Source organism: Vigna angularis, chromosome 11 (assembly GCF_016808095.1).
Source record: "Vigna angularis cultivar LongXiaoDou No.4 chromosome 11, ASM1680809v1, whole genome shotgun sequence".
NCBI lineage: Eukaryota > Viridiplantae > Streptophyta > Magnoliopsida > Fabales > Fabaceae > Vigna > Vigna angularis.
In genome coordinates this window covers 13,617,686-13,634,563 of record NC_068980.1, presented here as the reverse complement: position 1 = coordinate 13,634,563, position 16,878 = coordinate 13,617,686, and the positions used below count along the sequence as shown (strand labels likewise).

At 31.1% G+C, this 16,878-nt stretch overlaps 2 protein-coding genes across 2 annotated transcripts; both read left to right on the top strand.

The window, feature by feature from the left end:
- Positions 1-1,832: 1,832 nt before the first annotated feature.
- LOC108332437 (probable hexosyltransferase MUCI70) lies at positions 1,833-11,711 on the top strand. The gene is made up of 9 exons (XM_017567701.2): positions 1,833-2,535; positions 7,868-8,158; positions 8,317-8,530; positions 8,688-8,797; positions 8,880-9,079; positions 9,697-9,800; positions 10,588-10,778; positions 10,913-11,112; positions 11,284-11,711. Exons 1-9 carry the CDS (start codon positions 2,298-2,300, stop codon positions 11,470-11,472), a joined length of 1,737 nt encoding a protein of 578 aa, XP_017423190.1. The 5' UTR covers positions 1,833-2,297; the 3' UTR covers positions 11,473-11,711.
- Positions 11,712-13,330: 1,619 nt separating this feature from the next.
- LOC108333298 (uncharacterized) lies at positions 13,331-14,573 on the top strand. Its single transcript, XM_017568703.2, has one exon. It carries the CDS (start codon positions 13,936-13,938, stop codon positions 14,368-14,370), a length of 435 nt encoding a protein of 144 aa, XP_017424192.1. The 5' UTR covers positions 13,331-13,935; the 3' UTR covers positions 14,371-14,573.
- The last annotated feature ends 2,305 nt before the right edge of the window (positions 14,574-16,878 follow it).

The window sequence follows — 16,878 nt, the reverse complement described above, 5'->3', positions numbered from 1 at the left end:
TTGACAGCAATCAGAAATGATTTAGGTGCAATACAACATCCAAACAGCAAGGTTTTCTTGTGTAGAAACAATAATTAAAATAATGTGAAAGAAAGAAATAATTAAACATAGGCATTCTTTCACAATTTCTACAAAACCCATCTCATGCATACAAGGATTTCACAAGGCATAAATAAAAAGAAAAACTCAGTTCCCCTTACCTTAAATTTCCAGCAGCTAAACTCAAGAGGAAATCCAAAGGCACTCTAGTAAAAATTGACAGCACCTATATTTCACCAAATGGTGATAGAAATTAGTCTCTAAAATAAGCTTAGGGTTAAGATTTTGGGGAAAAATCACAAGTGAACTACATGCAGCAAAATTTGCTACATGATCACAGTTCAAAAAAAGGAAAGTTACTTACCCTACGAAATCGCAAATGCAATCGGTGAAAATTGGAGCCCTTGATGCAAAGATCGCCTAGACGTCTGCGGAATGGGAATCCAGTGACTCAATGGAGGAAAAATCTAGAGAGAAGAATGAGTTTTGAAGAGGACAATGATAGAGAGATGTTTGAAGGAGAGAAAATGAAATGTAAGTTTCTGAAAATGTCTTCAGAAACTGTTTTTAAGTTTTATTTTTTATTTTTTTAAAGGTTATTACATTGAATATATTGAATGATTTTTAAATCTTATGAACATTAATGTTTTAAAAGATAATATAAAATAAAAAACTTTTATTTATTGTTATTTTCTTCATGTGATAAGTAGATTGTATTCACATATAAAAGAAAATAAATAATAATAAATATGATTAAAACAAAATGAAATATAATAAGGTTAAAAAACATTCACCCATAAATAATATTTACTCATAAAATTAATAATTTATAAAAGGATCAATAAATTAGTTTACTTTTGAAAAACAGCAGACTTTATTGAACTAACAAGTAGTTAGTATGGTTGGTGATACTTAACTTTATACATTCATTTAGTAAACTTTAACACACCTTTTTATGTTTTACCAAAAAAGTCTGTACTATTCTTACACTAGTGTTTTATGACCAACCAATTTTCAAATACTAGGGTTTACTACAATTGCATCATTCTCGTACTTTTCAATCATCCAAAATACATTACTGTTCTATAAACCAATTTACACGCAAGTAAATCAATTATTGATTTATTATTAACTAAATTTATTAATGTTGACCTATACATTTTCAGTTGAACATTTCTTGTCTTACTTTTTTTTTATTAAAAAAGTGTTAAATAAATAACAAGAACATGGTAAATTTAATCTATTAACATAATTATATAGAAAAATAGTTTGATAATGTGATTTTAATACTTTTTTTTTAACGTATCTCATTTTAATATTTGAAATAAATACTCATTCAAACACTATTATCGAAGTTTGGTTTGCATGGATGAATGGGCCATTCCCATGACTGAAAAGCTATACTTGGAGTGTGACAGTTTCTTCTTGCGTCTCAATAATTTAAATGTTTTCATTTTATTTTTTTTGGAATACATAATTCGGGGATTCCAAAATGCATAAATATCAAATGTAAAAGTTATATTTTAAATTGTAATTTTTGGAACACAAAATAAAAAATACATTTTAAAGAAAGAAGAAGGATGAGGGGTTGCACTATCAGAAAAGGAAGATGATGGAGGAAGAAGATAAGGACATAAATGTCTTTTCACATGACATATGGGTACAGAAAGAAATGTATGGAGGGGCAGAAAGATTTTGCCTCAGAGTTTTTGTTTTTGGAGGAACGTTAATTTGGGCCTGAGGCCCATGCAAAATCGCGCGTGCATCTACCTCCTCTGGTAAAAGAGGCTATTGCATCTTCCCTCCATTCACGCTATGCGTCAATCCATCTCCAATCCTCTTCTCGCTCCCTAATCACATTCCATAATTTCACATTTCCACTTCCGATCTCCGATTCCACCTCGCCACCGCCACAACGCCGGCGGCGCTCCCGACGTCGTCGCTTCCACCATTCGCCGTCGTACCCGACCCTCCTTCGATCAGTGGCCGTTTCTGACACCCCACACGCGTCCTGGGAAATGCAGCTCCCCGAACGAATCGCGAACCCTGGAACGGGTGCGATACAACGTGATGTGAAGAGATTAAGGTTGTTGGCACTTCGCGGGTGTTTTCACTATTTTTAATCATTATCAATTGCTGATTACTATTGTTGGTGTTAAATAATTTGATATTGTTGAGGAAAAGGGTTGGGGGAATTGGAAAATAGTGGTAGAGAGAGGAGAGTTGTGGAAGGTGATGGTATTGAAGGGAGAAGAACGATGACTGGGGTGTCATTGGGTGTGCGCACGGGGAGCTATGGTTCGCTGCAAAACGGCAACGTTTCTGTGGCCACGCTTGTGCGTAGACCTTCAAAGACGCTCCTCTACAACCCCAGAGAGAAAGAGAGGGGTTTCTTTTTTATTTGCCGGCGCCTTGGGCGAGTCAGGGTCGCAATGCTCTTCATGTTTGCCCTTGGCCTTTGTGTTTTCCTTTTTGGCTGTTTCACTGTTTACAGAGGTTAGTTACTTCCTCTTCATATTTTATGTTTTCGTTTTCACCTTATCAATGCCTCCTAGATATACTCCCACCATTTCACTTTCTGTCTTCTGATCATTTTTAAATTCACTGATGTTATAATTCTAAGTTTATTTCATTATATATTCACACTAATCTAATTATTTTTAATTATTATTTTATATATTATGTAAGTAACAAGTAAGAATAAAACTAAAGAAGAGTGTAATAAAAATTTTGGTAAAACTTTTATAACCAATTAAACATCTCAATGGTTAGTAGTTATTTAGGGTATGTTTAGGATAATCATTTGTTGCTTGAAATACATCTTCTAGAGTTACTGCTACAAACAATTTTTCTTAAGAATAGAAAATAATATTTTGTCAAATTTCATACCAACAGAATACATATCACTATGTTTCATAATTAAATTTAAATTAAGAAAATATAAAAGTAGAAGTTATTTAGAATTTTTTTGCATATTTTTATTAATATAAAATCTACTGTAAATCAATTAATGATGGTATGCACAATGAAGATTACGAATAATATTTTTTAATGTAGAAAACCATTCATAAGAATTGTTTCGATGGGAGATCCTTTATTGATTTATTGCTTTCCTGTGAGAAAACACAGTAAATCGAAGAAGTTACAAAAATCAATGATTAAATCGTTTGAAACTGCACATGTTTATGATAGAGGTCAATTACAGAATTTTTTTTTCAATTTACAAGGATAATTAATGACACTTCGAAAATTGGATGAAACCATTATTGTTCTAGAAAGTATGGTAATTTTTCCTGAATCCTTATTCACTCTGGATTGAAATGGCTTGTATATACTCTTTGTCGAGTTGTTGGAATTCTTGGCATCATTTCAAGATATAATTATGTTGGATTTATGGCAATGACATTTCTACGAAATATTCGAACCATTAATTAATATTTAGGACAAACTCATATTACTGACATTTACTAGAATTCTCAACTGCAAAGTTAAATTCCAATTTTGATTGGAAAGTATCACTGACAGCAGCACTTATTTATCTACTGTCCTACTTTATTTGAGTAAATTTAAGAATAGGTTTGGCTGAATTTTAATTCTCCTAGGAATATTATTTAAAATTCAAAACAATTTATAATAGAAAGCAAGAGTAGAATTTTACTTACGGTCCATAATGGTCTTGTTTAAAGTGTAGTTATTGTAGAAGGATGAGTAAGTTCTGATCGGTTAGATAATAACCTTTTTATGCTTCACTATGGAAGTAAACGTGAAGGGAAATACCACATATATACTTTTAGGACGTGATCAATACTCATGGGGTGTTTGTTGTGAGGTATAATATTGCATCTCCTAGAATCACATTTCTAAGAATATTATGAATTGTGATAATTTTCCTAAAAGCATTTTAAGACAATGATTGGATACGTTTTAACATTCCTAGAATTATTTTCAAAATTTTGAAATATAAGAATAAAAATGAAGAATGTAAATGGAAATAATTAGATTAGAAAATAAATTCCCAGATTTCTTGGGGAATATAACTTTCTCACTAAAAGTGAATCTAAACAAAGTGTGGGTACTTTCTCAAACATGATAAATACATAGGAATAATTTTTTGAAAATCATTACAAACATGAAAATTGTTCATTTCTCATGCAAAAATGAAAAATCTTTATTCCTTGAAACAAACACAGTGGCAGGAATAATTTTTCAAAGCTAATGAAAAACGGAAATATTCCTTTCCCAAATTCACATTTTGGGGAATACATTTTTAAACCTTGAAACACACTTTGCTTTGCATCTGTGTAATATACTCATTCCATCCTAAAATCACTACAGTATAAGTTTCTTTCACACATTAAAAGATTGTTACTTCTTGAAACTCTTCCAGTAAAACAGTCTTAAAGTGGCTTCAATTTAAAGAAAATTAAAATATATTAAATTTAAATTATTGTTTTATTTTTAAATATTTTAGTTAGATAAGATAATTCAAATTAATTAATTTTTTATTTTTCTGTTTGGATAGTTTTTGAATTATCACTAAATTCAGAAGGTTTATCTTAATATAAACAATACTTAATAATTCAAAATATAACTAAAGTGGGTCAAAAAATTTTAATTGACGTTGATTTTTTTTTAATGTCATCTTTGATGTTATTTTTAATTGATATTATATATAATCATTTTGACTAACTTGGATTGAGATTAGTCTCTTATGATATTCGTTAGGTTCTTTCATCAACCTTTCTATTGTAGGTTGGAAATCTCCCGAAGTGATAATTACTAAAAATAACTAACATTAGTGAAATAAATTGAAAAACAGTTGTTATAAACATGGGCCAACAAATACCCACAACAAACACTAACTAAAAAAAACTGGCTAACACCCTTTGAAAAATAAAACCCTGACTTACCTCTACTATGAAATATCTCTAGCCTAAACGAAAAATTAATTCCAAAAATGTTAATAATAAAATAACTCCATCAATGATGATTAAACATCCTTGACTTTATATTAGTTGAAAAATAGTATCTTTGACATTGTTGAAAAATAAATAGTATGCTAATGTTAGTTGGGAAAACCTTGAGTAGCAACAATTAGTGGTGAGTTTTTCGTGGAGAGAATTTACTGGGAAGTTATAATACTAATGAGACGTGAACTCCACTCATATAAGAGATTAATATCATCTTCAACCAAAATTTTAAGACAATAGATTTATAGGTCTTTTATCTTATAAGACATTCAACTTTTTCATTTTTATTTAATGTGAGACTTAAACTCATATTTAGATTTCTAATAATCTTTACCATAAGGGTGAGTCCCTTCTACATTAGTATACTTTCCTTTTGAGTGCAAACATTCTTAACAATGAGTACTTTAATGGTGACCTTCTTATATCGTCATTATACCACAACGGGACACAATTTCCTAAAACCTTTATCCTCAGTGGTTAACAAGACAAACTATTGGCTTTGATACTAATGAGTCTTTCAAGTGGAGAATTCACCAGGGAGATACAATTCCAATGAGACATGAGCCCAACAAAAAACCTTAAGGGAATAGGTTTCTACCAATCTTTCCTTTAAGGATGAGTTCCTTCTGTGTTGGTATTCCCTTTTGAACACAAACATTCCTAACTATGAGGACCTCAATGGTTACCTTCTTATATCGCCGTTATACCACAATGAGACACGTTTGTCTGAAACCCTTGTCTTTGTCTAAACCGGTCACCATCTTTTGAGTGGACAATTCCGCAAAAGATACAAACACCAATTAGACACAGGTCTAATCCATAGAAATTGATATTACCTCCAACCCAAAAAACTTTAAGACAATAGATACATAAGTTTTCTACCTTATAAGACACTTAACTTTAATGTGAGACTTAAATTCACATTTGGATTCCAATAAAAAGTACCATTGACTTGTATTGGCCGTACAATATCTTTGATCTACATTGTCATCAATTAAAAAAGAAAAGAAGTATGGTTGTGTTAGGTTTCTTTGTTGGAAGTCCCACATCGACTAGAGATAAGGCCAAATTATAATATATAAGTGAGGTGCAAACCTTACCTTACAAGCCGGTTTTGTGGGTTGAGTTAGGCTTAAAACCCACTTTCTATTATGGTATCAGAGCCATGGTTAGAGCCTATCCTAGCGAGTTCTATGTGAGCATTCTATTCTTCTATTCCACCCGCTATCGGGTTGAGTTAGGCTTAAAACCCACTTTCTAATATTCTTGGTATCAAGTAACCTAGATACTATCTTAGAGTCAATAATCACAACAACTTTATGAATTCTCACAAGGGAAAAACAGTTTTATTGAATGGGAAACAGTGAAAGCAATCAACAACAGTCAAGGGAAAAACTTTCCCTTACACAGGACAGATCCCAAAGAAACTACTGCTAACTGCTATAAAACTCGTCCTAAGTCCTCCAACCTCCGCTTACTAACTGTTCTTTCTATTTTTTTCTGACATAAAGGTTGACATCAATAGAAAAACGGTAATGTTAACTAAAACAATTCTAACTTATATTGATTGAAAAATAATATTAATCTATATATTAATAAAAATAAATCTAAGAATATTGGTAAAAGTGATTCTGATCTAAAATTGTCAACAACAATAAAAAAAAATGTCAAGCTGACAAGGACTTAACCTTAAACAAACCGACAAATTTCTTGTCTTAATTAAGTGATGATGATGTCCCAATGTGAGGAGTCAAAATGTCACGGCTGAAGCCGATTCGAGAAGATTGTACGAAGAAAGGAAACATAATTTTGAAAAAAAGATAATTTTAAAATTTTTAAAATTTACTTTAATGTGAAATTTGAAAATTTATAATTTCAAATAATCAAATTAATCTGAATTTCTAGAATTTCAATTTTTTAAAAATGTTCCATGTAAACAACATTTTTTATCACACGATATTTTAACTTTCTATAAAACGAAATTACTGAATTAGAATTTTTTATCCAATCACACCATTACTCTTCCTATAAATGCATTACTTTTATTGAAATGGAGAAAATAATTAAATTTAGGAGAAATTAGAAAAAAAAATAATGCTTGAAAGGTGAGCACACAATCTATTTTGGAACTTTTTAGAAGGCTAAATGTGCCGGTCGTTGTAGGATGGAGGAAGTAATAAGGCGGTGTACCATAAAATTTCGTTTGCTATCATTTCAATGATATTTTGTGTTAAGAAGGAGATTTTAAGTTAATTTAACCTCACAAGAGGTTTATATATATACTCTAAATTGATCTTATTTCTAGTTAACGTAGAGCTTTTAATACATCCCTTTACACCGAAGTATATATATTTTGGGTACAGGATTATACATTAATAGGTGGTTTGATAGTGGTCCGATAACAGGTAGAATGATGTGTCCAACACAAATTTTGTTAAGATAAACTCTAAGTCATTTTCTATAGCATGTTAAGAAGGAGATTTTAAATCTAATTCTCCACAAAACTAGCTTATAAAGTGAGGTTTGCATCTACATATATATTTTAAATTGGTCCTATCTTTAATTGACGTGCGATTTTCAACACTTTGCATCTTATAAATTTTTAAGATCAATAAGTGATAGTATAATGTGTTTTAGTTTTGATCTTTCTGGAATTGTTAGTTCATGTCTTGTTGTTCAATTGTTTTTCTTTTCTTTCTAAAGTTGAAGTTATATTGGTTAGGAGTTAAGACACCATTTGAGATATAGTGATTTGATTTAGGACTTCCCCTGGTTTTATGCCTGTTTATCTTCATAAGGTTCGATTATGATTTAAAATATGTATGTTTACAATGTATTTTGGTGTTGTGATGAACTAGGTGGAAGCATCACGAGTGAAATTGAAGATACGAGATCTTATGCCGTTACTAGGTATGGAATTTTAAGACCTAGAGGAGTTGTAGAAGATAAGTCCCAGGATAGTAATTCTTCTAGAGTGTTCTCATCGACAAGTAGATATAGAAGCACATCAAGGCCACCTTCTGCTCCTTCTTCATTGTCCTTGTCCAAGTCTAAAGGCAAAAGGGCAAAATTCCCTACTTGGAGACATCGTTGTGACCATTTTGCATTTCCGCCTCCACCAGTTGATAGAAGACGAACTGGACCACGCCGTAAGTCTTGTTTTTCCATTTGGCCTATTTTCATTTCTTAACTCAAATTATTAACCCGAATATGAGCAATAACATCTTATTTTCACGTACACACACTGCATATTTAGTTATTGTCCCTCTAGAATTCGTGTAATCGGGTTTGCTCTCTTCATTTTCAGCATGCCCTGTGTGTTATATTCCAGTGAAGCAAGCTATAGCTAGTATGCCAAGTTCCCCATCAAAATCTCCTATACTTCGTAGTTTGACATATGTGCATGATGAAAATTCAATTAATAGTGACCGACATGGTGGCTCTGATTTTGGTGGATACCCTTCTCTGGAAGAAAGGAATGCTGCTTTTGATATAAAAGAGACCATGACAGTGCACTGCGGGTTAGTTCTTTTTTTTTATTTATATTTAATTTTCTCCCAGTCTGGAGATTAATATTCCTTGAAGAATTTTTAGAAGTCACCCCCACATTAGTATCAGTGTTTTGTTTACTACATGTATTTTTATTCCTTTTCCTGCATTGGCATAAACTCTTATCAGATTTGTCAAAGGAAGCAGACCTGGTCGTGGGACTGGATTTGATTTTGACGAGGCTGATCTCTTAGAGTTGGATAAGTACCATGATGTCATTGTTGCATCTGCCATATTTGGTATGGCTTATGGCTAATCTCCTACAGATATACATCTTTTTGTTTGTTTTCTTCTTCACATAGTTCCTTCTATCTATGCCAGGAAACTATGATGTTATACAGCAGCCCAGGAACATCAGTTCAGAAGCAAAGAGAAACATTCCTTTCTATATGTTCATTGATGAAGAAACAGAAATGTTTATGAAGAATGCCAGCATTTTGAGTAGCAGCAGGAGAGTTGGATTATGGAGAATCATTGTCGTCCATAATATTCCTTACGCTGATTCTCGGCGTAACGGAAAGGTTGACAGCTTACTTTTTGCTTCTCACTATTTATTATAGTAAAATCTATTGTGCGCATTCTTGAAAGTTGTACAATTTTCAGCAGATATTCTATCATTTCTAGACACGGTCCCCCTTTTCAATTGAAGCTTTTGATTTCTGGCCTAACCTTGGCCTTTATTTTTGTTTATTTCCACTTTCTTCAACATTTCACCATGTTTTGTGATTGGGGAAATGATTTTACTAGTTCATACAGTATTAATAACACAATAAGAGTGTATAGAAGCGCAGAGTTGAAAGCAAAGAGTTAAGGCTTCTATGCCCTAAACTTGAGGAATTGATTTTTTATGTATTTAAATATTATGTAGCATTTGATTTCATATGTAGACTGTTTTGTACTAGAGTAATTATTGTTATGAATGCTTTAATTTAATATAAACTTGTTTGGAAAGCTGAGAAGGGAAGGAAAATGAATTGGTTAAAAAATATTGTGAGAAGGAATTCTGAATTATTGCTTTATTACGAAGGACTCACAAAATAATTAGATATATATTCTACTGAAGTTGAATAAGATCTTTTTATACATTCCCCTTTCTGAAACTTTATGTGATCTCACGATGCCGCAAAACTTATTACAGGTTCCAAAACTTCTTTTACACAGGATCTTCCCTAATGCCCGATATTCTATATGGATTGACGGGAAGCTTGAGCTCGTCGTGGACCCATATCAGGTTATTGAGAGGTAAAGCAATCTCTGCTCTCTATTTTACTAAAAATTAGTTTGGTTTTTATTTCTTTTGTATTTGGTGGGATAAATTTTTATTTGCTATTATTTATTCTATTTACCGTCATTTAGACTTGAGAATACACAATGACATTGTTTGCTTCCAATTATATTCTGATGAAAATATGTAGTTTTGTTTGTTCATTTAGTTGTAAATTGATTTTGATTTGACAAGTTTTGGATATTATAATAATAACCATATATTTAAAGGATTTACTTTTATTATTGGCTAAATGATTTTCAGCAGATTTACACGGTTTATTTATACTAGTGCATATCTTTTACCATTTGATGTGGTGCAGTCGGATTCTAGCAAGCTATGCTATCTATAATATATAGCAAAGAGAAATTTCAAGTAGTTCTCTTGGTATTTTCTAATTGAATATTTTGTTAAAGCTTATAAATAGCTAGCAATCCACATATCCAACTTGCTAAATTGAATCTTCTTATTACACTATACGGACTCTGGTCTCTCTGTTTAAGTAATGATATGATCAAATGACTCCTATTATCTTTACTTTTGGTGAACCACTGGTAACTTGAGCATCGTTAATTACTATCCTTAGGACAATTGCTAGGGAGTTAAAACATATAGTATTAAATGAAAAGTCATAGTATTTAATCTAATATCTTGGTCATTTGCCTTTATTTTATAGCACAACATATGAAGAGGATATATGCAACCATAAATTGTAAGTGTATATTTCTAATATCTTTAAGTATCATTGCCTTTCATATCCTTCAGGTTCTTGTGGCGCCCAAATGCTACTTTTGCGATTTCAAGACACTATAGACGCTTTGATGTATTTGTTGAAGCTGAGGCTAATAAAGCTGCTGGAAAATATGAAAATGCTTCCATTGATAACCAAATTCGATTTTATAAATTATACGATGGCTTAACTCATTATTCCAGAGACAAGCTTCCTATAACTAGTGGTAGGAATTTTTTTGATATATTCATGCCTGCATATGTAAAATGGCTTATGTGTTCACATCTGTGCCTGTGCTTGCATATAATAGTTCCTCCATCTTAAAAGTCTGAAGTATTGCTTATGGCTGAGTTTCTGCAGATGTTCCTGAAGGGTGTGTTATCATAAGAGAGCACATTCCAATTACAAATCTTTTTACTTGCTTATGGTTCAACGAAGTTGATCGCTTTACTTCCAGGGATCAATTAAGCTTTTCCACAGTAAGAGACAAAATAATGGCAAAAACTGGTTGGAGAATTAACATGTTTATGGATTGTGAAAGACGTAACTTTGTGATACAGGTTTGTATTTGCGTCTTGCCCTGCAGTTGTGTTTAGCTGTTAGAAAAAGCTTACTGGTTTATGAAGTCAACATGCATTTGCAAATGTTTGTGAAGGTCTTTTAGCATGTGCTTTATTTCCTCTTCAATGGTTTGGATTTTGATGTTGGTGGTTTGTGATGAATTCTACTAGACTTACCATAGAGACGTTTTGGAACACATGCCTCCACCAGCTGTTGTAATCCGGCGTCCTAGTCCAGCTGCTTATTATAACAAGTTTCAGATGAGGAATCATCCTAGACGTTGGAGAGGAGAAAGGAGATCAGGTCCAAAGCATCATCATAGAGTATTCAGCAATGTTTTGAACCACTTTTTGGTTTAGTGTTATCTTCTTCCACGAGGCTTTTTGTTTTCTTTTTATTAAGTGTAAATGCATGCATTCTTTGTTGCAAATTTATACTTCAAAGAGCTCACAACAATTTTGAAGCTGTTGCTTAATGAATTGTAAATATCTTTGAAAGATCTTTACCCCCTTTTTCCAAAAGGAAAAAGAAAAAAAAAGGGGGGTTCTCAATAGTGCATTTTGCACACTTAATTATCACTAATTTTTTCTCTGCCCTACCGTTGCTATATAGTTGTAGTCTTTGTAGAATGTGTTTGGATCCGTGTTTCTGTTGGATGTTCGTAACAGTGCTTGAAAAATTACAGAAATAAAAGTTGGCCTGTGGAGAGAACAGTGTGTATGGTTAGATTTTCTTTTTACGAATAATTTTTGAAAGATTAGTTTTCTAGAAAAAGAAAATCTTCTCTGAAATGGGCTAAATGTTTGGGTTTTTTCCCCTGAAAATAAGTGAAACCGAAAATGGTTATACTGTATCAGTGAAAATCATGCTATGTTCGAGATTAGTATCTGATTTATTAAACATGGAAAATTCTATGTTAAGACAAAAAATAATTGACTTTTAAGAAGAAACAATTCAAATGTATATCATTATTCAGAAAGATAAATGAAAAATTAGAATAAGTGACCACTGGCATTACCAAACCTGCGTGTGAAATCGCTTGTCACTAACTTTTGAAAGAGATATAATTCTCTATTTTATTGTTCAAGTGTATTCCAACAACACTTGGCAATTTTCGTGTACTTTAAAACATCTGAACACCATTTCTTGTTCTAAAAAATCTCTTTAAACAAATCTTTATCATATTCCATATTTGGATTAGTCAAATTTTGACATTTTCAATATTCTTGAAACGTTGACAAACTTACAATTTTCGCATTTCCAGCCTACAATTGAACATTCTTCAAATTTTTGCATCTAATTTTTTTTCCTTTTCTAAGTGACACCAATGATACCTGAATATATATAATTATATTTAGTAAAGTATACTCTTACTAGAGATACATTTAAATCAGAAATTTCTCTTTCCAATTTTAGAAATTATATTTTCCTTTTTTTTATTATATTATGGATAACTATGATTTTACTTCTTAAAGATAGTTTTCCCACTTTCTCTATCACTAATATCTTATTATAAATTTTATAGATTTTAAAGATTAATTTAAAATTGTAAAATTCCTTACCAGTGAGTGTGCACTTTCGTTAAAAATCTTAACAAGATCAGTAAAAGAGATTTAGAACCGGAAAACAAAATCTTAACTTTCGTTCAAAACTAATCAACGTTCTAAAGAAAAAAAATGAGAGAAAATATTCGTACCAAGATAGTTAAATTAAATTCATTTAGAATATAATACACTTGAAAGATAGCACAACTTGAACAAATTGTAGTTTAATATATTTATATTTAACGATGATCAGAATATACAAATATAACTGTTTTTTATGTAGTGTTGATAACTATTCTAAGAATATACAATGATTTCTCAGATATATATGTTTTTATAAACAATTTAATAGAATACAATAGTTATATTAATTACTCCCACAATATATTTTGATAGTTTTTTGTAGATTTTTTTTTCTGTTTATCTTTTGCCGCCACGTCTTTCATTTTCATTTCTCCTAATTATAAAATAAAAAAGCATATGAGTAGAATTTCTCCCAGACTGCCACACACACACACCAAAACCAAAACAAGATACTTAGAATTCGGGTGGCAGATCATAGATTTCTGGCATACTTATCCTTAAGATTAAATGAGTACAAAATTATGAATGATGTCTAATGAAAGCCCCTTTAGTATTTTGACAAATATAAAAATGTCGTGGCCTACAAGTTTGAAAATACCAAATATAACGACAACATTTTCTGAATAATCTCATGTAGACCCATTTCTATGACCCACCAACCATTCAATTAATTGCCTAGTAGAACAAACAAGAAAGGAGGCCACCAGAAAACCATGGCGATGTCTGCATGAAATATGGATCCAATTTATGAGGTATTTATGGTAACACAACATCAACTTCGTTCATCAAGCTCCTTCTCTACTCAATCTCAAAACTTAATCTTCTAGTCCTCTCTCCCTCTTTGTGTAAGTCCTCTCAGCCTTTATCTACCAAATTGAAACTGGTTTTCTGAAATCTGTCAACAAGTTGTGATCAAGGTGAAGTTCAGCATCCTTTTGATGCTATGTCTGAAATTTGAGTAGACTAAGCTTCTGATTTGTTCGGTTGAAGTTCTAAAGGGTGATGATGAAAAAGTTAGCATGCTTCAAACTAGAATCAGGATTGGTCATGTCACAGATTTGGTTCTGTTGCTGTTATCACTGTTACTGTACTACTGGTAAGTGAAGTAACTAGAGCTTGAGATTTGAACTGCCTTTACTGGGGAAGAAGCTGAGCTGAGTGTGAAAAAAGAAAGGGTTTTTGGAATTTGGAGGAATGGGTTCTTCTTGCTTTTTCATAATATGTGTTCTGCATTCTGCAATAGCTTTGACTTGTGGAGTCCTAATGGTGTTTTATTCGAAAGAGATATGTGTGCTGGGGCATGGACCAAAGACAGCAAGCAAGCTTCAAGGGTCAACACCTCATGATCAGTTACTGATTCAAACCTCAGATTCCTTCTCTGGCTTGTTGTTGTTCACAATTGGATTCCTTGTGTTCATGGTTGCTTGTGTTAAGGACTGGGAGTTCCAAAGTTTCTTTGCCAAAGGGTGTGTCTTTCTTCACATATCTATGGCAGTTTGGAGATTCTACTTTGGAAGGAAGCTTGAAGATCTTGCCCATGACTGGCCTAGACATGCTGTTGGGGACATTGCGTTGGCCACTTCCTGGCTCTTCTTTCTTGTCTACTTGTGGAGAGAGAAGTATGATTAGTGTTTTGCTATATTGTATAGTGTAGCATCCATGGAAAACCTTAGGCCTTTGTGTTGTTGTACTTGTTTCTTGGATTCACTTGTGTGAAAGTCTGTGTTTTCAATGTAAATTTATCCATATTTACAAAAGCATAGATGATGACAGTTATGAATGTAAACATGTAAATGGGATTAATTAATCAGTCTCCTTGATTCCTGGTTGAAGAATATTTTGCTATGGTTGTAGAAAGTTATCATGGTTTTACAAAAGGAATCCAAAATGGCAACTCCATTCATCTCAAGTCAATAATATGGTTATTGAGAAAGACAATTTTAAAGATTCTACAACTTGTTTCTTTCTTCACTTTTTTAAAGTACTATTGTTTACTAAATGCTCAACCACTTGTGTAAAAGTGTAGGATGCCCATTTCTTTCTCTCAAAACCCAATCTTCCTTTAAAATATCTGTTTTCTTATAATGGATGCTTGTGTCAAAAGTTTTCAATGGTATAAATTTCACATAGAAATAAAATTAATTTAAAATATACAAGTAAATATAAATCTTAGTTTATCAATATTTTTTAAAAAGTAAATTAGATTTAAAGTCCATTCTTTACTATAATATTAAAATTATTATTTATCGAACCGCCAACTAAAACCATTATTTATCTAACCACCCATTAAAACCATTATTTGTCAAACCACCCACTAAAACTTAAAATCTACTACTACTTAATACTCAGTGATGAATTTTAATCAAACAATATTTTTTTATCAAAATAATACATTCAAATTAATGTTTATTTTTTGTATAAAACTACTAAAATTCATTTTTCATCGGTCTAAAGTAGCGAAAACAGGTTTGTTTTTATTATACCATTTTTACGTTGTAAACAAATAATACAAAATAATTACACCCTAAATCTTAAATCTTACTTATGAAAAAATAAATCAAACTTAAGAAATATAAATCTGACAATTGTGACATCTCCATTCGTAACAGGCTCAGGTCTCTTATGTATAATTTAATATTTAGTTATATTTTAGAACTTTGATATACTTTGTTGATCTAAAATTTATTATCTAACAAAATACTAATATATAATTAGTATCACATTGACAATTCATATTTCCATGTTCGTATTTTTATTTTTGGTTTATTAGAGAAATGAACTCATAAACTGACGATTTAAGGACAGCCATTACACATACATATGATAGCATAGAAGAACACAAATTCAGTCTCATTATCATCATATTTTCTTGTATTTCTAAATCCTTGTGGTTAATACCATGACAACTTGTCTTTTTTTAATATTGATCTTTTATTATTTTAGTTTTTTTTTACTTGATCAATAAATTAATCCTACACTTATGGAGCAAAGTAGTCTCAATGTTAATGAAAATTTGGTCACAAGCTAGTTTTTCTGCTTTTATGTGAAATTTTATAAATGTTTGGTAGCTAACGAATATAAAGTACTATAATTCCTACACTTATCAATCTTTTATTCATTTTCTACTATGCTAATGAAAACACAGGCTCTCCATATATGTATTTGCGTTTTAATCACAATATTTTATTCTAATAATATATCTTATTACATATTATTATGACTGATTTTTTAATTACGTTATAATATATCTTAAATTTATTACAATTCTACCACCGATTAATCTATTACAAGGGATGATTTTTATTCGTCATAATAGATCGTCATAAAATGTTATTTTTTTACTAGTAATTCCTTTAAAAATCAATCTAATTGTTGTTTTTGAGTTAATTAATTGAAACACATTTTATTTTAATTGATGTTCAACCTAGTTACATTTCATGAAAAAGAGAATACTGATAAATTTTAGCCTAGTAAGTTGTAGTTTTATATGTCTTAAAATTTTATATTCACACCTCTTATTTAATACATTATGTGTTTATATAAAAGATTTATTGAAGAATGAACTAATCAAACCACCAAGTTTTCTGAATAAGCATAGTCTTGAGTGAAGACGATCAACCTTGTAAACATAAATAAATATAGAAGGAGGTAGGCGGGAACCTGATCCTCTCTTTAAAAGAATTGTATTTTTATATACAAACACATAGGGCCCAAACATGGCCTATTCAATAAAATCTGCAAGCAAACTAGAAGAACAAAGGCTAAAAAATTATAATAAGGTTTTAGTTTTTTCGTTGCATGAAGAGGAAAGCTTCACGAAGGCTACATGGAACAATTTTCGATTGAGAAAATGTTAGCTATTTGTCTACATGTATATGTTTTTGACTCTTCTTGACTATTTTCCATGTTTGGAGTTACCTTAGTAACTTAAATTACTGTTCAAATTTTTAATTTAAGGTTTGTAATTAAAGAAATGAATTTTACAATGTTGAGTAAATTGATGACCACTTTATTTCTGTCTTTAAGTTACTTTGGAAAAATCTCAACCCCCACTTAGTTTACCGTTAGATTAAACTAAAAATTTTATATATGATTCTTAAAATATCTTACTTCATTTTGATCGTTCAGATTTTTAAT